Source organism: Colius striatus, chromosome 6 (assembly GCF_028858725.1).
Source record: "Colius striatus isolate bColStr4 chromosome 6, bColStr4.1.hap1, whole genome shotgun sequence".
NCBI lineage: Eukaryota > Metazoa > Chordata > Aves > Coliiformes > Coliidae > Colius > Colius striatus.
In genome coordinates, this window is record NC_084764.1 from 6,164,232 (window position 1) to 6,186,210 (window position 21,979).

General features: G+C 39.5%; 1 protein-coding gene across 1 annotated transcript; it reads right to left on the bottom strand.

The window, feature by feature from the left end:
* Positions 1 to 1,273: 1,273 nt before the first annotated feature.
* SPI1 (Spi-1 proto-oncogene) lies at positions 1,274 to 21,587 on the bottom strand. The gene is made up of 5 exons (XM_010205456.2): positions 21,227 to 21,587; positions 14,862 to 14,955; positions 7,490 to 7,677; positions 2,766 to 2,922; positions 1,274 to 2,088 (listed from the first exon to the last, which is right to left on the bottom strand). Exons 1-5 carry the CDS (start codon positions 21,269 to 21,271, stop codon positions 1,772 to 1,774), a joined length of 801 nt encoding a protein of 266 aa, XP_010203758.1. The 5' UTR covers positions 21,272 to 21,587; the 3' UTR covers positions 1,274 to 1,771.
* Between the last annotated feature and the right edge of the window lie 392 nt (positions 21,588 to 21,979).

Consider the following 21,979-nt stretch of genomic DNA (forward strand, 5'->3'; position numbering starts at 1 on the left):
CAAGGAAACACTGTAGCCCAATGATGTCACCAGGCTTTTCACTTCCACAGTGAGTGTTGATAAAACTGACTACATTTAGATATAATTTTGAGAACTTAGGTGTATAAGAAGCTCATATTTTCAACCATTTCTGGTTTCACTGAGAAGCAAGCTCCAAAAAGCTTTGAGTTTGTTAGTTACGTTACTTAGTTACAGCTTCCAGATTGTCATATTTGGCATGTTCTACTACATTTTAATATCGTTAGAGAAAACCCTTCTCTTTGTTCCAGACCTATCTCATTTCTCCTCATCTATTTTGGAAGGGTCATGATATTTACTGATTTCTTAGTGCTTGAAGGCAGCTGAGATATGTTAAATAGCATTTAAAAGTAAAATGCTGATTTTCTTAGTGTTGGTTGACTTTGGGTTTCTGTGTTTAGATGTAGGGGGTAACTTTACCATGGTATCTCACGTGTTGAATTATCTTTCATTTTGCATTTTGCGAGTAATCTGTAACAATGCCGTTGTTGTTAGTTATTATTAATTGTTTTAAACTAGGGATTAAAAGCATCAGTTAAAAGCTTGAAAACCACTTGTACTAGAATCCTGCAAAAACATGATTAAATACAACTTATTTCCCAGAAAGGTTCGTAAGCTAAAATCAAATTATCACTGTGGAGGTAAGAAAACCTGAGGAAAGAACAGGAGCAGGAAAATGACTGAAACCACAGAAGAAAGTGGTTAATTATTATGTTCTAAACCAGACAGAGCTATAAATGCCATTCTTGGTATAAGTGGATAGCAATTATTCATCTTGCAAGGCTTCATTTGCACATGATAAAATAATGATAGAGATATCATTTGTGACCAGATCTAGGTGACCCTGCTTCTGCAGGGGGAGTTGGACTAGATGATCTCTAAAGGTCCCTTCCAACCCTACCATTCTATTATATATATATATATATATATTTCAGAAATTTACTTCAGTACATCTAGGTGGGACCTGTTTCTGCAGGGGGTTTGGACCAGATAATCTCTAAAGGTCCCTTCCAACCCCTACCATTCTATGATTCTATACTCTAGTCTCTTTCACTGGAATGTAGCTCACCTATTATCTTTTTTACCTAGTTTGACAGCATTGATGACTTTTTGAGTCAATTAAAAAGTAGTGACAGATGGATAAGACCCTATAACCCACCACACTTTCTTTTCAGGTGCCATGCATGAGCTGTATCAACTGAACTCACATGAGATTTGTTTGTGAAGTGATCATTTATTATGCAAACACCAGTACTTCATTGTATCAAATTTTATTAAATATGTACATGTTATTACTATTTAAAAGAACGAGTATCATTCCAAGATCTGCAAACTTCTCTCTAGCTTTGAGAGCTGCGGCAGAGCCTGTTATTAATGCTAGTTTGAAAGCTGTAAGCTAATGCAGTGTCACTGTGAATGACACAGCACCACCTCTTGAAGGCAAAACTTCATCAGCTGTATTCTTGAGTTATAATACAATCAAAAACCAAAAATCTTTCCTGACAATAATATATTTGTACATTGTTAAAATTTCCCAACTCTGTCCAATTTGTAGGATGGAAGCAAAGAATTCTGTCACGTTTAGGATTCTCAGATGCTGAAGAAGGGAATTCGTACCAGAAACATCTGACGGTAAAGGCCGTTTAAAGGCAGAGAAGGGGGCACAGGAAGCAAAGAGAAAGATGCGTCCATCTCCTCTGCTGGTATCCAGCCAGGAGGTCTTAATATTTTTCTTGCTTAGGGTCCCATGGCCTCAGTGAGGATAATGCTTCCTCTCAGTGGCCCCCCTTCCCATGACCTCTCCACTAAACTGGTAGGTCAGCTTCTTCTTGACTTTCTTGACCTCTCCTGTCTTGCCGTAGTTTCTCAGAGCCCGTGCCATCTTCTGGTAGGTCATTTTCTTGCGATTGCCTTTCTGGACACCCCAGCGATGAGCCAATGCTTCTTTGTGTTTGGAGGAGAACTGGAAAGTACCTTTTTCCTTGTCCACCCACCAGATGCTGTCCTTCATGTCTCCACTGCGAAGAAGGTCCAGAAGGAACTGATATAGACGTATCTTTTTCTTGCTGCCTGTGTGAGAGTCAAAGAAGAAAGGCAGTGGAGCATTAATATCAGCATATGAAACATGCCTGGTGAAACAGCAGAATGTGTGTAATTCACCTAACATCTTCAGCTAGCTTGTGACTCACTTAACTTTGACAGTTTGCCACCTTACAGCAACAGACAGTGTTAGGCTGTGAGGACATAATGTGGATTGATGTACTGAGAGGAAAATACAAGGAATTCCAAAGGCTAAACCCATGCTTTGAAATTAATTTGCTAACTTGAAAGTAACTGAAAAACATTGTCAATTTGAAACTAATCTTATGCTAACATGAGCAGATTATATAGAACCTGACTTTCAGGTACCAAACACAGAGAACTAAATATTCACTAAAATCAGTTCTTTGACCTTCTTGCCTTGGTTTTCCCATCTGTTGATGGCAAAAGCCATTTCCATTCAGGAAGCCTGAGAAGGCAAGGCAGAAGAAGTAAGTGGGGGTATGTGAAGAAATGAGATTTAAGATACAGACAGTTACAGTCATAAAAGATCTGAAGGACAGGAGAGTGCAAGTAACCAGGAAAAGCAAAGCTTTGGCAGTGGGATAAAATACTATCACAGTAGTTTTACGGTTTTATTCATTATTATCCCTGTAATGTAACAGCTGTTTAACACATAGATTGAAAGTCCCTCTATCTTCACTGACCTGTTTCTCCAGGCATAATTCCAGGCCCTGGGTCCACACCATCAGTCTCTCCATCTGATACCTCCAATGGAGGGCTCTGCCTCTCCATGTCCTCCTCATCAGAACTGGGCTGCGGTGGAGAGGAGTACTGTAGGCACATCCTGGGCAAATAGGACACCTTTGGGGTGAAAAGCAACAAGAGAAGTAGAGGGAGGAGGTAGTGATAGAGAATGTGGCATCAACATTAAAATAAAAAGAAAAGGAAATATTATGGAGAAGGTGACAGGGAAAAGGAGGGAGAAAGTAAAATGTATATGAGATTGTTTAGGATAATACTGAGAGACTCGGTTGTTGACATTTGTAATAAATACTGTGCAATTAAGGTACACTTCCAGTTATCAACACACATGTACAAAGATGCATTTTTACAAGAGATCAAGGAATAATGTTGTGAAAATCAGAACTTTCCCATACCCTATGCAAGTGATAATGCCCCTCTCCTCCCTACCTCCCTAAAGCTAGCATTCTTCCTAATGAGTTTCTAATCCCTGTTGCCTATCCCCAGTGTAAAACTACTTTGGAGCACAACAGTTTTTCTAACATAGACCTTCTGGAACTGCTCTTTTAAACTTGAAACAGATGAACAGTTCTGCCCTGGCATGGCTTCTTTGACTGGCCTTGGCTCTGTTGTCCTCTTCCTTTCTCAGGCATAGTATCTTCTGGCAGCACTGAATCCCCATCAGACTGCATCTAACTTTGGGGACAGGGTTACAGGGGTCTGTGAGCTTCCCATCCTGAATTTTCTCCATGGGGAGGGGAATAGCCTTAGCACATAGATAAAAGATACATCATAAACTTCAGATGAGGGAGCACTGGAACAGGCTGCACAGATGGGTTGTGGAGTCTCCTTCTCTGGAGACATTCAAAACCCACCTGGACAAGTTCCTGTGTGACCTCCTCTAGGTGGCCCTGCTCTGGCAGGGGGCTGGACTTAGATGATCTTTTGAGGTCCCTTCCAACTCTTAAGATACCGTGATTCTGTGATCATATTGGCTCACATTCTCTTTTCCTAAGTGGCTATCTGAAAATTCCCCATTAATGGGGATTTCTCATCTGCAAAGCTAGCAAACCAGTTTCTGTGCTAAAATCTCTTGCCCTTATATAGAGATCTTGTCAGAAGCAGTGTGGAATATACCTCAGCTCTGTAAATTCTCACTTGCAGTCTGGTTTGTTAGAGATCATGATCAGTTGCCATGAATTATTGTAGCTGTTTAAGAATGAGAAACAGTGTGAGAGACAAGGAGTAAGAAGCTAATTCTAACGTTAAAAAACCCAGCCAACATCACCCAAACACAGCAGCAGATAGAATGTGGTTTTCATGAAATGGGCCAGATGGATAGTTTTGGCAGGTGAGCTCCTTTCGAACTGCTCTTCCTTCCCTTCACTTGATAATCATAGACTTGTATGATCAGTTAGGTTGGAAAAGACCTTTAAGATCATCAAGACCAACTGTTAACCCAGCACTGCCACATCCACCACTAACCCTTGTCCCTCAGCGCCACATCTACACATCTTTTGAATACCTCCAGGGATGGTGACTCCACTAGCTCCCTGGGCAGCCTGTGCAAGGGCTTGACAAACCCATTTGGTGAAAGAATTGTTCCTAATCTCCAAGGTAAACCTCCCTTGGGACAACTTGAGGCCGTTTCCTCTTGTCCTGTGGCTTGTTACTCGGGAGAAGAGATCGACTCCCACCTCACTACAACCTCCTGTCAGGTAGTTGTAGAGAGTGATAAGGTCTCCCCTTGAGCTTCCTTTTCTCCAGATGAAACAACCCGAGTTTCCTCAGCTGCTCCTCATAACACCTGTGCTCTAGACACTTCAGAAGCTTCGCAGCCCATCTTTGGACATGCTCCAGCACCTCAAGGCCCTCTGTAGTGAGGGGCCCAGAACACAGTTTGAGAAAAGACACTTTGAGCCTGATTCCCTTCCCAGGGGACCATAGGCACTGAAGCAGGGAGTGGGTGTTCACTTCATGAGTCACACCACCCACCCCATGTTGGGCTTCGCCGAGTGGTGCTTGTCAGATGAGCTGTGCACCAGCTTAGAGTGTCCCAATAAGGCGTGTGCAAAGGGCTGGTTTTGGGGTGCAGCAGCTGGCGGTTAATGAGTTGGCAGATTGGCTGGAGCAGGTCTGGCAGGAAGGCCAGAGTTGGGTAAGAGTGTGTGTAAGCTTCCTGTCAGATCCCCAAGAGCAAAACTTCAGCCCTCACCACAGAGTCACCTTTAGCTTTTTACAGTTAAGAAAGCTGTGGCCTCAGGGATAGGAAGGAAGGGAGAGACAGTCCTATGGGGGAAGGGGAATGAGAAGGTGGGACAATGTCTTGGAGGGGAGAGGGGACAGAGATTGGTGCTCCTGCAGAGAAAAAGCTTGTGGAAACCTGGAGTATGTTGGAGGGTGATGTAGGAGCCAGGAAACTGCTCCTCTGGCGCTGGAGGGGGGACATGGGGAGAACACTGCAGAGGGAGGGGGAATGGTTTCTCACAAGCAAAGGGAGTTGCAGAGGCCGTTCTGGGGAGTTGAGTAAGCTTCCCCCAACTCTGTCCCACCTTCTCATCTGCTATATTTTTGCTTACACTTACTTTATGCCTGAAACTCAGCATAGATCAGTACATACCGTGTCACACAGTTATGTTACACAGAGTCACGGGACCTGATAGTGTGTTTGAAAGAGCCGGGTTACTAATAGGGTTCTGGAGAGAGAAAGCTTAAGAAATTACCAGCTACTCTCCATATTCTGATGTTGTCTCCAGGTCTGTGACATCCTTTTGTGATTTTTCTCTTTCTAAACCTCTTAACAGTTTTCCAACCTCTTCTCTCATTATCCCTTCAAGATGACCGTTCTTTTCTTAATTTACTATTTGTGAGGCCACCTGTTGGCAGGCTAACCAAACCTTTAAAAGACATTTTGTCCAAGAACAGCTTGAGCCTCAAATTTGTTTTCACCAAATAATCTCAACAGAAAGTTAGAGAAATATCTTTGCATGTTCTTCCTTTATTTGCAAACTGTAACTCCGGTATTGCACGACAAGCATGGGTGCAGTTAGCAACTGGCAAATTCAGTGGAGGATTAAAGCTTGCTTCCTGCCTCTGTTTCTTTGAAAATGCCTTGAATAATAGCATGTGTAGCCTAGGACTGTGGCTGAGATACACCAGAGTCTGAACCTCAGAGCATGCCAAGTACCACTTGAAGGAGCTCCTGTAGGTTAAAGTAAGAAGCCAAAGATCCCCAGTTGGTAAGGAACAGGAGGGTAGTGGTGAATTCTGCTACCTTCTGCAGCTTGGTATGGGATGACACAGAGGGAGCACAGTGCTCTCTATCAAAAGTTGCAACAAAATTAATTCTCTGTCTTGAAACAAAAGATGAAAACTGAGTAGAATGAAGTGGGGATAAACAGAAGTACACTCTATTCTTCTTTGGTGATGCTTTCAAAGACATCCCGAAAGGGGCTAGGTTTTATTCTTTGCCTTTGGTTGGAGGTAACGGTCAACGGTCAGTTGTTGTGTATTAGCAGTTGCAGTGAGCAACTGAAACGACCTGAAGCTTCCCACAAATTGCTGTCCCCTCAAGCACTTTTGTTATATTTGTAACTTTCTGTTCCTAATTCTGTGTTTGTATCTACATCTTATATTCTACTCCAGATCTTTTTCCCGGGGCCGTAGGTGTGCAGTTTTATGGCTTGCAGTAAGTTTCCTGTTAACACTGTTAATTTATTCAATCAATGTTTTCCCTTCTTTTTTTTTTTTGTTTAGTACACTATTTTTATGTAATTTCAGTTTGCTTTGAACAAAGAAGCCCCAAAAGAAAACTCCCTGCCTGCAGTTTCTCTCACAAAACATCAGTAATGGCACTGTTACGTGCAGCAAACACTTCTTTTCCTGACCTCAACCCTTCTGACTTGTATTCAACACTTTGTATGTAGTTTGCCTGCCTTGGATGACTCCTTAGCACAAGATCACTCATCTTTCTGATTGCTGCCAGCAATGATTTTTGGCATATTCTTGTAGGATCAAAAGTGAAAAGTGATCTCCACACCCCATATCTTTGCAGTAAGATGGAGCCTTGTATAATTTCAGCTTCAGTGAGATTTTGCTGGCGCTTTGGTGACTGTCTTTACTGCACAGTGGAATTTCTGTTTTTACAGGGAGATGATTGACTTCATGTAAAATCTAACACAGAGACAAAACAGTGTGTTTTGGCTTGGGATTTATTTACTTGCAGGTAGAAACACAAGTAGCTTTGCCTTAGCCTGTTCACTTTGGTAAAACTACCAGTGACTTGTCTTAATATTTCTTGTACAGGTCATGTGAAAATGTCAGGGTTTCTTGGAACAGTAATGATTGGAGTGTAGTCATGGCTATACTTGCTATGACAGTGCTTAGCTTCTCAAGTCCAGTTCCTCTGCAAAATTTCAAAACAGCTGATTTTCATTTGAAATTAATCACAATTTTTGATAACCTCCACAAAATGCCACAGTTTGAGGAACATGACTTCTCATTATCCAGGTAAAAAGAATGCTTAAACAGCATTTGTCCTGGGAACAGAGAGTTTTATATCACGTGCTTGTGCAGTAAGTAATTCCTTTCAGCAATCTCTTTCACAGAAGAGTATGTATTCCTCAATGCAGTGTTTTCCTTCCCTTAACTATCATCCTAAATTGCAAGTAAGGGTTGGTGGCCATACCTGGTGGTTGAGTCCGATGTGTGTGGGTGGGATTGTGGAATCCAGGACATGCATTTGCTCGATCTCCATGTGCCTGTACAGCTGCTGCAGCTGGGGAGGCTGTACACTCTGCAGTTCTGTGAAGTGATTGTCTCCAAAGGTCTCAAACTCATTGTGTATGTGGTGTGGATGATACTCCCAGTAATGATCTAAAAGAAAATTCATTACAACATTAGGAAATGTTACCTCTCCTGTGGGTTCCCACTCCTGTCACTCTCTGTTGATCTATTTGCCTCTGGTGACAATCTGTAGAGATCCCTGTAAAGTTTCTTCTCTTAATGTCAGAAGTGCCCGTGGCCAGAAAGTAACACTTAGGCCACTTTAATTATGAGAAGACAGAAAGAGAGACTTATTTCAATGACAATTTAACACATTAATGCTGGCATCTTTCTCAAGAAGAGACCAATCTTACATTTTCATTGTTGAGGCAACAAATTCTACTGATTTAATTATTGTCATATTCTCATTACATTCTTCTTCACAGCATGAAAATGAGAAGATAGAGAAAATTTGCAGATTATTCTGCAATTACCTTGCAATTACCTTGCAATTACCTTCAGTCTTTGTTTTACTTTGCTAGAAAAAAAATCAGGAATGCTGCAGCAAAGACACAGCATTATACCAGATATTTCCTGTAATCAAGTGTTAGTGTGTCACATCTCTTTCAGTACCAATACAAGAGAATAAAAGGCTAAATTGTTGTGGCAGTTTGTACACTGTTTATAGTGAAGCTAAGTTCTGATGCAGGCTCTTTCTCTACTTTTTAACCTCTTTAGTATGTTTGAAATTCCTGTGATAATTTAGATTTCTTTTTAGAGAACAGAAAAAAGTACTGAGGGAACCACTGTCCTGTCTCCTGATTTGTTTTCTTCTGAAATGGAATTCCATACTGTTCTCAGTGTTAGATTTACTTCACTATAAGCCTCTGAAGTTGTCAGAATTTCATATTTGCTGCTCAAAATTTGAAATCTGCTAGAGGAAAAGAGAAGCATTGCAAGTTCTGTTTCTTTCTTACAGTAGCTGCATTCAGAATTATGCACATATTTGTGTGCATTTCTTCAAAAATCAAGGTCAGCATCAATTCCTCTGCTCTCACTGAGCTAAGAACTAATGTTCCATTCTTTAACTTTCCATGCATCATTTTCTGCATGGCCAAATTTCCACTGTGATATTCAATGTAAGTTCTAATTTATGTGTTCCTATGCTGAGTTTTCTTCCCTTACATTATTAGAAATCATTTCTGTGCTACTCTTCACATTTTCAGATTGCTGTTATGTACCCTTACAACCTACTCCTAATTATCATTTAACCCAGCTGCATATATTTAGCTCTCAGTCTTTCAACAGAAATCAGTATATTTACCCCCCGGGTCATACTTGCACCCTTCTGCAGGCTCCCTCCCTGCAGCTGACATCCATCCAATAATGCAATGGACAGGGCTGCACATGTTGTTCCAAGTGTAGTTGGAGACTACATATATGTTATTGTGTATGATATTACCTGGATAGTTATGTGCTGTGAATATTTTTTCATATACCTGTTTCATTCTTTCTCTTAGCCTCTATCCCTTCATCTTTCCCCACTTTTGTTTCAAACAATTAGGTCTGTCTCACTGAGGATTTGAAATCTGGGATAGTAACTTTGCATGTGGTTTCCTTTAGAGGGAACTCAATGATATGTTTATACCACAGTTCAGAGTTGTACCTGAGAAGTTGTAAGCTCTTCTAGCTGTCTTTATGACTCAGGCCTGTAGAAATTTATTTGAAGCCTCTATTAGACCACTTACAACACTGATGCATACTTTTTTTACCCCCCTGCTTTTCTGATTCATGAATAAACCATGTCACTACATGAGAAAGAGATCAAAAAGGGCTTATGAAAGCACACAGAGAGCTGTTATATTACTTTGTAATATCTTTGCTTTGTGGTATAATGCTGTGTGTGGATTTTATAGCTCAAAGTTGTAATTGCAATATACAGTAGCACTTCTTCATGTTGTAGTGTGAGATAAAAGGTTTGTTTTCTCTGGTAGGAAAGTGGAGTTTATAGGTACAAAGTACCCAGGTACTTTTAGATTCACATCTGCTCCAACCCAAGAAATGGCAGAGTGTATGTGAGTGTGAATACACAGTTCATCTAAGGCTGTGTCCTGATCCCAAACATTTTTATTCAGTTGGAAGACTAAGCCACACTAACTCATGCTTTTTCTGGGTTCCACTGCAGTAGATTTCTCTAAGTAGAGCCAGTCAATGAAGCCCCAGATACCATGGGGAGCCCTGGGTAATAAATTAGTGAGAATATATTGCAGGAGTAATATTGTGTTCCCTAGAATGATCCAGCTCTGCTTTTTGTGCAGAAGACCCTCTGTCAGATAGCAATGTAGACACCTTGTATTTCATAATCTACTACAGCAAATGAGATCAATGCATAATTTTGTTTGGATGACAAAACCCAGATAAAAGTCTCTGACCACTATGGTGGTCAAGAGAGAACACAGTACATGTCCAGCACAAATAGCCATGAGTGTTTGTGCATGCTCCAAGTGGTCTATTTAATTCTCATTAAAGAAATTCTTTTATGAGCAGTCATATTTTTATACTTCAAGATACCTCTTAGTTTTTTGGAGCCTATGCCAAGGTTCCTGATGCTTCCAGAAGTGTTCCTTTAAACTTTTTCTTGGCAAATAAATTAACCTATGGAACAGTTTGTGCATATTCATGTCAATCACTATATAATATTTAGCCTAGTCATTACTAAATCCCTTTTTTATGGAATTAGGTGCTGCTGTAAAAATAGCGTAAACAGAATAATAGAACAGCATTTAGGAACTTACAGTGACCACATAACTAATACATTATCAATTAAATCTATGTCAGAAATTACTTCAAATATACATACAAGTATTCAAACTGTGTCAGGAGGAAAAGTCCTAATTTCTTTCTAAATTATCTATAAATTCACAGTGATTCTTAGAAAAAAACAGTATCAGTTTAGTTACACTGAAAGGGAAATTCTCAATTCTGTCTTCACAGGCCTCTCTCCAGTTTACCATCCTGCCTAAGTTCTTGCACAAGAAAATACTTTTAAAATGGTAAATATCTGTGTCTGCAGTTATTAGAGTTATCAGCAGCTGTTTACTTCTATGCTCTTTATTAGTGTTATGTCAGGAATGCACAGCAGTTCTGTTCTTTTCTCAAAACCATAAAGGTGGAACGTAGAAAAAAGAAAGGAGAGAAAAATTCTAGAAATGGAAAGTGCTTATTCTTTGGGTAAAGGAAAATGGCATGAAAAGCCAAGCTATAGCTACACCATAGAGTCATTATGAGAAATTTCATGTGAAGTGAAAGAGGATGTGAAAAAAAATTCTCTCTTATAGAGACATGGAGATCATGTTTGTTTTGGTCTTGTATGTAGTGAAAGGTTAGAGGAAGGACAGTAATGAATTCTGAACTCCCTCTCATGACAGAGAGGATGTTAGCCTCTTGGGAAGCAACAGCAGACCTAAAGGCATTGTGTTAATTTCACCATGGAGGTAGATTCTCACTCTACAAGTGAGAAAACAACTTTCTCAGTCGTCTTCTCACCAATGTAAATTGCTTTGCTCCTGTTTTAATAGATGTATCATTTTAAAAGCAACAGCTAGAAAACAAAATAGGCTTAAGGAAGGTATTTATCATAAAGTGGAGCAAGAGGCTGAATCTGCATCTCACAGTGCAAAAACCATGCAGAAATTCATGAGCCAGCTCCTGAAGCGGAAACGTGACAGCCCTGTCAGCACAGCACCCTGCCCAGTAAAGGAGACAACTGTGTTGACATGGATGTGCTTGTGAGGTCTGAGCTATCATCTTTGAGTGGTTCTACTCTGTGCTCTACAGGTTTTCCAACTCGTTCTGAACTAGAAGAGGGTTTCACACACAGTGCCACATTGCACTGTGTTTTGTTCGTCTGAAAAATAGAGCCAAGAAAAACCCATAGAGGAAACTAGGACAATGTTGAAGGGCACTGGGAAATAGATGTGTCAATTCCCTACAGAATCAAACTCTGTTGAGTGAAATGCTGTGCTCCTAGGCAGTGCAGCAAACTTATCTATAATGGCTATAGGATGTCATTAGCTCTCACTATACAAACTTCGTGATTTTAGTAATGCCAAATGCTGAAAATCAGTGAGTCAAGCCCCAGCTTGACCAATCATGGAGAATGGCTTTGAAGCAAGGGGATTTTTTAATGAGTTGGAGTTCTTTCTGTTTTCCATAGAGCATTTCAGACTAAAGTTCACATGTTTGGACTTTCCTCCACTTCTGTGTGGGTTAAAATCCTAACAAAAACAAAGCTGAGATTCTTAAATGATCATATGACTCCAGGAGATGGGATTTAAAAAAACCCCAAAATCATGATATCTAGCAACAAAGCACACAAGGATCAGCATTCACCTTCATATAAAAAGTGATTTTTACTAAACCAATAATGTTTAGTAATAACTGGAGACAAAGCTGCAGTGAAATTTTGTAACTGCTAAGATTGCGTTAGTGTTACAAAATATACTGTGTTACATTTACAGACTTACTAGCATACAAGCTCAGGGTAGGGTGATGGACTAATATATGGTCACTTGAAGAGGCTTCTGTCCTGACTGACTGTTTCTGAGTTTATTTTACAGTACTTACAAAATAGTTAAACTGCAGTCTACAAAATAAATGCAAACAATGCATGTTGTGATGAACATATGGTTATTTTTATGGTATGTTTTTGCTTGTTAAATTTAGTGTTCGCTTATTGGCAGTGATCTCCTAGGTCTTAAATTAGTGACGTGCTATTGTGTGTACTTTACTGCCTACTCGTGTAAACATAGGGTAAGGGTTGCCTTCAAAATTATGTTGTAGAAATGTGACAGTAATGCCTGTGGTACAGATCTACAGATTAAGATACTGCCGTCTCCTTTTCACAAGATTTATTTGCTGGCAGTGAGAGACTGTCTGGCACGTGAGCAAGACCTTTCTCTTTCTTTAGCAGTCTCTTATCAGCAAAATCAGAAGTATTCCTCTGTATTGTATAATATTTCTATCTAGATAACAGTTCTATCTAATAATAATTCTATCTATTTACTCTCTTTGGTAGCTTTATTTTGAGATCCATAGTGGCACTGAGTAATCTACAAAGTTAATCTACAGTGCCCAGTGATCTCACTGTACCCCAAGCTGAACTCCTTTCTCACAATTCTATTTATTTCTTTTTTCCCCCATTTACTAATCTTCTCAACTATTTCACTTCACTGCTATCACTGCAGCACCTTATTTAATCTTTTTCCCTAACATTTTCCAGTCGTGCTTTTATTCACATTGTTTCGAGCACTTAGTACATGTGTCTAAAGGTAGTTTGTGATGTCTCTTTCCTGCCCTTCTCAAGACCCATTCCCAACAAAAGCCAGAGTTGGGTTTGTCAATATTTCTAGGAAAGAAGCAAAATGTGTTAATTTGTGTTTTCCATCACCCTTTGTATTCTTGGTCCATTGATCTTCTGGAGTGTGAGCAATTCAGGAATGCCTAGGGCACTGTTGGATATTTAAACTCAACCAACTACATTACAGGTGGTTTCATAAATCAAAATTTGATCCAAAAATGCAGGCTGAGATGAGGTTACCTCTTCCATAACTGCTTACTGTAGGTATTAGAAAGTGTTAAGCAATGTTTTTTGGGGTCTTCAGGACATCTACAACACAAGTTTAGGAAGAGGTGAGTTTCTCTTCAAAGTGGGTGTTTAGGTCGTATTTAGGCCATAAGCTACACGTAGGTGGATTATGGGTTTTTGTATGTTCATTATGATGAGTAAAAATGTGTTCATGATCTGAGCAGTGTATCTTAGGAATAGCCTCCTAACAGAAAAATGGGCAATAAACCAGATGGGATGATAAGATTACGAAAGATAAAGGGATGTTGTTACTTGTGGTAGCCTAGATTTAATGACAGAAAAGTTATTTCCCAGTGCTTTTTCTTACATAGCATCTTTTATCTTTATTGTTTAATTGTCACAATTGCCTTTTGAGATGATAAGCTTTATTCTCTCTTTATGAGTGTGTAAACAAGTACAGGCTATAATGTAAAAACCCCGAATTTCCAGTGGAATTGGCTGGGTTTGATTGATGTGACTTGACAGATGCCATGAGGTAACTTACAAAAGCTGAATTAATTCTTTGTCTCCAGGCATTAAGAGTATTGTATGTGTTTCTTGCATGCAATGCAGAGATCAAATTTAGATAGGAATTTATTTGAGTAAAATGCTCAGAAAAGCCTATTCTATACCTTACTGTCCCTTAAAGTAGCTGCCATTGCCACAGGTGAAACAGTGCTATGCTGTGAAGTTGTTACATGTCTTAAATTAAGCGGTGATCATGGGTCTAGTTGTTATATCAGTGGGAGTCTTTTAGGGAAACTCCAGGATCTGAAGGGACTGCCATGAGTGATACAGTAGAACGGTGCTTTTCCTTCCTGAGTCAATATTGACTCTGATATTTCCAGGGTGGTGTTGCTGGACCATTGTATTGGACAGCAGACAAAATTCACAAAGACTCTCCCTTCTGCGTTAATTTAGAGTCCAGTACCCAGACAACATGAAAATACAAAGACACCAAAGCTCTGAAATCACATATAAATTGAAGCAATAAATAATGACATGATATTTGTATATTGAGCTAGATCTGTGTACACACAGCTACAAGGAAGTTTTACATCGATTTAGAGAGCGGAAGTACTTGGGTGTGCTGGAGGAAGAGTGAAAGTTAAAGCTAGGTGTGGCAACAGGCAAAAGAGATCAGAAGAAAGAAACACATGGAGCTGAAAAAGGTCAAATCTCAAAGAAACAATTAAAATGAAGGCACAAATTAGAGTATCTAAGACCTAAGTTAAACAGGCATTGGAGATGGGGCCACAAGAGAAATACAGTATTGCAAATCCATGTCCTCAGAGATCTGAAATGAGCAGAGTGATTTATATCTGTAAAGTAAAAACAGTGCAGATGATGAAGGATAGAGATCATGAGGTTCCACCTTCCTGGCAATGCACTGAATGTCCTGGAAGCTCCTTGAATCATTCAATGCTTTCTAAAATTGTCTTTTAGAGAAACTATGTTGCAGTTGCTGGGTTGGAATAATGTCATTAAGCAGAATAATATATCCTGAGTTTTTTATTTGAAACTGTGTGCCTGTCCATTACAGAAACAGAGACATGTTCAGAAACATGGTCACAGAAACACGTTCATTCTTTTACTGAATGTCCTACATCTCCTTTCCTGTGGTTTTCCATGAGACTTTATGCTCCAAGGAGATATTTTTTTAACTTACCACCATGACTCTCTCCATCACTGTTGAGATATTGGTAATAGTCATGGGGCTGTCGGTAGAGGTCTGACTCATAGGGTACCATATCTTCAGAGGGCTGTAAAGAGAAGAGGAATTTTTAGAACTGTAAGCTTACACAAATCCCTTCAAAGTTATTCATCTAGTTAGTGAAGGGGAGATGCCAACATGTTTTATATTGCCTAAAAAAAGAAGGGGAGGGCTTCAAGTTCCTTTGAATCAGCAGGAATAAAATGCCTGACACAACAGACTGGTTTATCTATCTCCTTACACCTGGTCTGTGTAGCAGAACTTGTCCTGTGGAATTATACACATTTTTTTATATCCTGCCCTGCATGCTTCTGTAGATACTACTTAGGGAGCTCTTGGACATCAGGCTCAAGCCAAGATGCTGTCACACCGTCATGGCAGGAAAACCTTTTCTTGGTAGTAACTGACATTAACTTATTGTTATTATTATTCCTCCTATATACAAAAGAGAAAGCAGAAACTTGTCTTGCTGAAGTATCTTATTCTGAGTGTTTCTAAGATGTTTTACTAAATGGTGGTAGTTTGTAGGAGGGTAATGACCTTGACAGAGAGCATAAAAACTATTTCTTTCTCAGTTTTTGTCCAAAATGAACTGTAAATATTTGGTGGCTCAAATCAGCTGCACGGGGCTGTTAAGTATGCACAGAGAAGATTTGAAAAGTCCAAATGTGGGGCAGATATTGAGTTGTGACCTATTGGATGCTGAGCTGTAAAATTAAAGTCTTCTTATCCTCTTAAAACAGGTGACATAGGGTAATTTTCCCACTAGTCCTCCTCCCTAAACCTGGTACTCTAATAAAGGTGGTCTTTTTATTATTAGTTGTGCACAATTCTGATGCTTCATTTAATGTTTGATTTTGTCCAGAACTGACTGTTAGAGCAGGGCAATGTCCTTCATGGGGCTTTGCTTAAACTTTTGTCCAACTATGTTCATTACAATATTTTCTTCCAATCTGAAAAATTCTAATGATGTCAACAATGATGTAGAACTCAAACACTTTCTTGCTATTTGTTCTGAAATGAAATGATTTCCAGTAGGTACTAATGGAAACATATTTCTTCTGTTAATGACTTCAGCATAACTAACCTTAAAGAAAAGGGCAAATATTTAAAACAACATGATAACTTACATGATGGACAGCTAGGTGGACCTGCTTCAGCATGGGGGTTGGACTAGATGATCTCTAAAGGTCCCTTCCAACCCATACCATTCTATGTTTCTATGTGTTCCTTTGCCTATCTATATGTCCTAAATCCTTATTGCTCTCCATAAATTTGTCTCATTTTTGGAATACCAGCATTTTGTCAGTTTAGGCTATGTTGACAACATGCCAGAAATGCAGGCAAGCTTCTCTTTTTCTTTCTGTAGACTACTTGAGAACATGAAAGCTAAGGCAGCAGCTGCCATTAAAATCCAGATGGAGGTGGTAGATAAGCAGCTGGCAAAAGGAAAAGATTTTTTTTCCTGGTGAAAACTACATCAGAGTTACCATCACTCATTAACTCTGTAGTTCTTCTAGTCAACTCCTTCAGTTCATTCTGTTGGAATTCGGGGATTTAAGGATTGTCTTGCCTTAGTGACGTGATTTCTATGATTACACTGAAGAAATTAGAGCAAGAAAAAGCAAGACTTAGTCCCAGAGGATTAAGATGTTAGAACACAAAAAATTCAAAAGGATTTTTAGCAATTTCTTTGGACCTTAGTAGATCCTTAGCAGCAGCTGTACACTGTACTAGTGTATCATATTAAAATGTACTAGTAAGATTGCCTAAAACAAGTGACTTCCAGAACATGCACTAGCTGGGCACCAGATCCAGATAAGATTCAAAGCCTCAGGAGGAAATCCATTGCCTGGCTGTCAGTTCCCAGTATAATTAGTGGTGGTGGATAATTGTTTGGAGAAATCTTGGGAAGATGATGATGCACAAATAGAGACAATCTGAGAGAACAACTAAGTAAAAGGTGCAAATCATTTCATTGTATCCCAAGAAGGGATACCGGTGAAGGGACTCTTCTTATTTCTGGTTTCCAGAGGATGTAGGTGCAGGCCCTCTTTCCAAATCAATGTGATTTCAATAGAATTGTCTTTCATCTCCACAGAAATTTAATGAGAAGCATAACCTATTTTGCAGATTTCAGAGGGGTGCTCAAAGGAGACAGAACAGCATGGATACTTGCTTCTGGTTTTCCTCTACATATTTTATGTTGTCTCAAACCAGGACTGGTTTCACTCTTCTCCATCCCTTAGATCTGTGGTGCACTCTGATCTCTGACAAGACCAAATAGTAAAACTATGTTCTGCTTTATATAGGATAAAATTCCAAACAGATTTTCTACTTTTCATTTTCTTTGCAAATTAATTCACCCTAGTCCCCCGTTTTCTTCCCATAAATATATGCTTCTTGTTAAATCACGTCAACCTGAAAAATGTATGAAGCTTTTGCCTTCATATTCAGAATTGTTAATTTGTCATAAATCAAAGGAAAGCATTCATGTTCTGTGGAAGGAGAGATTTCAACATCCAAATAAATAAATACTCATCACAGTAGCTCACCACAAAAGCTCCATCACTCATATGTTTACAGAAGTATAGCTTCATAGGGAGGCCAAGCATCATTCCAAAAGTAGATAAGCAATACATATTTTAGGCATGGGAAAGAACATTTGGCTTTTCCTTGTTGTGTTCTTCCTTTGTTGCCTCTTCTTCCCTAAGATTTTCCAAAGTCCCTCACTGCAGTCTAATATGCTGCAACAGGCAATAGCATCTCACAGGCTGAGAGCTGAGAACAAAGCTTTTCTACCATTCAAAAGCTAGTTTTACAAGTTGAGATCTGTATTCAATGACCAGAGCTAAAAGAATATGCATTAAATAGTCTTAGAAAAGTCATTCCCGTAATTTTTACAGATCTGGATGACTGCAGAATGAGTTACAGATACTCAACATCTAAAAAGAGGTCTGCTTTTACATAGACCATTGTCTTTTTACATACTCTGTTTTTAGAGTCTGGGACTTAAAGTCTCTTTGTTATGGATTGTTGGAATTTTCTTCCTTGAAATTGTTTTCTGCTCAGTGATCCATTTGATAAAATATGAATGTGTATATCCCTGTTAACTCACTCAACCTGGACCAATTCATCCCCGCAAAGACTTGAACTGGCACCACTTTCCATCTTGGTGTCTGATCTTCAGGGGTACAGAGACTAATATGGGAACACATATGTTAAATATTTAAGAGTTTATGTATCATAAACTTAATCAGATGGGTGGTCAAAGGAGACAGTACAGCATGGATTGTATCTGATTATCTTTCTTTTATGAGGTGATATATTTTCCTCTATTCATTAGAGAAACTATTTCCAAAAACCTGATTTTAATATCTCTTTTAAAAAACAAAAACTTTAAAAATCAGTAAAGCTTTTCCTCTAGTTAGGGAGGTTTCACTGTGTGCTATGTTCCCTTTTGCACCAGTCTTTACCCTCTTTCCCCATCCTTCTCTGGAACCTCCCCACCCACACACCCATTTCATCATCTTAGTAATAGCACTTCCATGACACTGAACTGTTTTGTTTCCCCTGACAAAAAGCAAGGAATTGCTTATGTTACCATTTAATATTTAACTGATGTCAATGGCCATTTGTTCTATCAATTGTTTTCATGTTGAAAGAGTGACAGAAAGCTTTGTTGGCAACTCATAGCTGTGGTCTGAAGTTAATATCGCCTTTCCTACATGCCGTGAGGTGCAGTACACTATCTGAAACCATATTCCAACCTCAAGGAAGAGGTCAACAAACAATACTTTATCTGTCACAGACGTGATAAATGGAGAGTTGTCTCCATCTTCCTTCTTTACCCAGAAAATCAAGGGAAAAGCCACAAAACTACTTGCAGAAAGCTCGATTGGCATTGGTTAAGAGAGACATGGGGGACCCAACTGAGTAGCAATCTGAAAATTCTTGTTATTCACTGAGACTTTGTCAGATGACTCCAGGAGATTGTAAATTCACTAAAAGCCAATCTGGTTTTGTTACGCTGGCATAGCTATTCACTGGCATGTGATTCAGAAATCCTCCACACAGTTTCCAATGATGAGACAGGTTTTATGGACAAGATTAACCCTTTTTTCCTTGGAAAAAAATATTACTGCATAACTATTTTAGAAAAGATGACTAAAGATATTAACATGACCACTGATTGGGCCATGCTGACGGTGCAATTATGTGGAATAGTGCTTCTTTGCTTTGATGCAAATACACTTTCATTCAAAGCTGTGATTTCTAGAGGTGGCTACTTAGAGATTCACTTATAACTACAGCCCTCTTTAAGCAAAGGTGATTGACTTAATAGTTTTTCACCCCATGGCACAACTAGATCCTAATATGCAGTGGAAGACGTGGCCCCAGTTTGCAGAGCTTTTCCATACAGAAATCCTAATCTTCATAGGATGAGGTACTTCTAACCCATTTGAGCAACATTTCCCAAAGGAAGCCTAAGAGTCTCCTAGTGTAGTCAAGATGAAGGCAGTTACTGACCCACCCTCAACTGAAAGGGGAGGAGCAGAGGAGGGAAGCGTTGCTTCACAGAAACCCTTGTCTAGAAACAGCCTTATGTCTGCCCCTTGAAAAAGTCCCAGGGGGTACAGACATTTATAACGATGCCATTTGGGGCTCTCACTGGCAGTGCTCAAAGTGCACTTAAAACAATTTTGAAAGTACAAACTAGAAAAGTACTAATTTTGCACATTTTAGTCCCAAAATTAAAACCAAATTGCCCTGTCAAGTGCTTCTCTAAGACGTACTTGTATTTTCACTGCCTGTTATGTCACTCATCTCCACCAGGTTCAGCCAGGACATTAACTGCAATGCCAATTAGAATATGGGACAGGCTGTGTTAGATTTCCACTCCGTTTGTTCCATACATGCACTGGAATTCAATACTGAAAAAAAGAGTCCAGAAAACTTCTCTATGAGTGAATGAGAGGAGAGGAAATTAACAAGTGTGTTTGTTGTGGAATGAAGATGCTGGTTCTGGGGTAGTTGAGGACAAGGTTTGGTTTTCTTAATTTCTTTTTAAAGCCCAGTAAGTAACGTAGTGAGAAATCTCTGTGTACTCTTTTTGGTTTTTTCGGTTTCTTTTCAGATTTCTGCCCTGGCTTACTTACAATACATCCACTGGGCAGCTCAGTTTATTAAAGAACTAGATTTTTAGGGTCCTGTCACCCTTTGGGTAGGTAGGGGAGTTTCAGGGCCACTGGTGATGAACTGCTAGATTAAAAGGTCTCCTGAAAAGAAGACATAAGTCATCACGGACACTAAACATGAAAGGAATCCAAAGGGACATCTTTCTGTGTAGAAGATAAGGAAACATGTCTTTAGCCTTCATTAGATGGGACAAGACAAAAGGAAAACTTGATACATGCTTTGCTGTAAAGATTCTTGGATCTGCATTTGTCTCTTTCTGTTAACACATGTAAAAATTATCACAAGTCATCTACCAGATGAAAAGCCAAGCAGGACACTTTGTCTGACGTTTCTTCAGCTTCTGCAAACTTAATAAAATCTAGTTAGGGCCTCTTTTACCCATTTTACTTAAGGTTTGATTCTGAACAACAGGTTAGTGACAATAGGTTCTTCACAAATAATTTCTGAACTCACAATACGATAAATTACAGCAGTGTAACTGCTTCAGAGTTAAAGAAAGGATGGAAACAGCTCCATAAGCGTACTTGTGTCTTACAGAAAGCTTTAAAAGACTCAATTAAGGGCTATGGTTTTTCCCCCCCTCATTCACCAATAGCTTTTTCGTAGCAAGTGAATACAAGAGAATTCAGTTCAAGAAGAGTAGAAGTCAGAAAGTAAAATGCAACCGATGCAAAGAACACAGAGTGCTAAAAATCTGCAACACATAAAATCAGCATTCAGCAACTCTTCTTTCACAGATTAGTACACAGTTAAATAAATAAACTTTGTCAGAGACTCCAGATTATTAAGAATTACAACCTGAAGAAAGCCTTGGCCTTATAGCATAAATCCAACAATGAAGAATTTACTATCTTGCTATATACAAACTGTACAAAAAGACCATACATTTAATCTAGGAAAACAAATGCAGATCAAGATCAGATACAAGTTTAGGGAGGAAATGTTAATTTCCCATTCATTGCAATGTTGTCACTGGCTTTATATATTGACTTAAGCCCAACTTCCTGGCATTACAAATACAGACCAAACCAGAGATATTCTCAAATAATACAACCTGGTTTACTTTGCCTTTTGCTCCTGAGCCCAATGATCCATATTAGCAATAAACCCCAGATACTCACAGGGGGAATGAGGGGAAATCCTTCCATTTTGCAAGCTTGCAACATTCAGCCAACTTCTGAGTGAATTTTTCTTAATTCAGTTTTCAAATATCCAGAATAACTGACTTGAAAAACATCACATGAAACAAACAAAAAAAAAAAGGAACAAAACAAAACAAAAACAGGAGAAAAGCGAGATCCTTGGACTCTGTGAAGTCCCTTTGCAGTGATGGATCTCAGGATAGGAGAAGGACCCTAACAAGTTTTCATAGTTTGCCCTAATAGGTTCTGAGGTGAACTTCTTCCCGAGTTGTATGTGAAGTTCCTGATTTTATCAAATGTCTGTAGAAGGGAGATAGCCCTTGGGTCTATCAGTGCGCCGTGACATCACAGCTTTTAGCCAGTTTGCATAAATCTCATTTCAGGGAGCTGCGGCGCTGTAACAGGAAGTCTGCCCTGAGCCAGATCTGCCATGGGCAGGTGCTTACTGTATAATCAGCAACCCAGAGCCTGGGCCTGCTACCAATAAACAAGCACATGGGTGCAGCGCTCTGTGGAAGACTCTGTGCTTCCCACTGTACATGAACCATAACGATGGTGCTGTTCCCTGCTCTAACAATGTGTCAGAGAGACAGAGTCCTGACAACTCCTGAGAGGACAGTGCAGTGCCATAGGGGTGCTTTAACAACAGTCCTGTGTTGGAGTTAGGTGACAATACTTAGCAGAAAGGGAGGAGGGGAAAAAAAACAGAGTATGCAGTTTCAAATATACCTT

Excerpts from the sequence above, each read along its gene's own strand:
- SPI1 (XM_010205456.2), bottom strand. The coding sequence starts at position 21,271 with ATGTTGCAAGCTTGCAAAATGGAAGGATTTCCCCTCATTCCCCCT. Across the intron at positions 14,956-21,226 it reads GATTTCCCCTCATTCCCCCT|CCCTCTGAAGATATGGTACC; the intron begins GTGAGTATCTGG and ends TTCTCTTTACAG. Across the intron at positions 2,089-2,765 it reads AATTATGCCTGGAGAAACAG|GCAGCAAGAAAAAGATACGT; the intron begins GTCAGTGAAGAT and ends ACTCTCACACAG.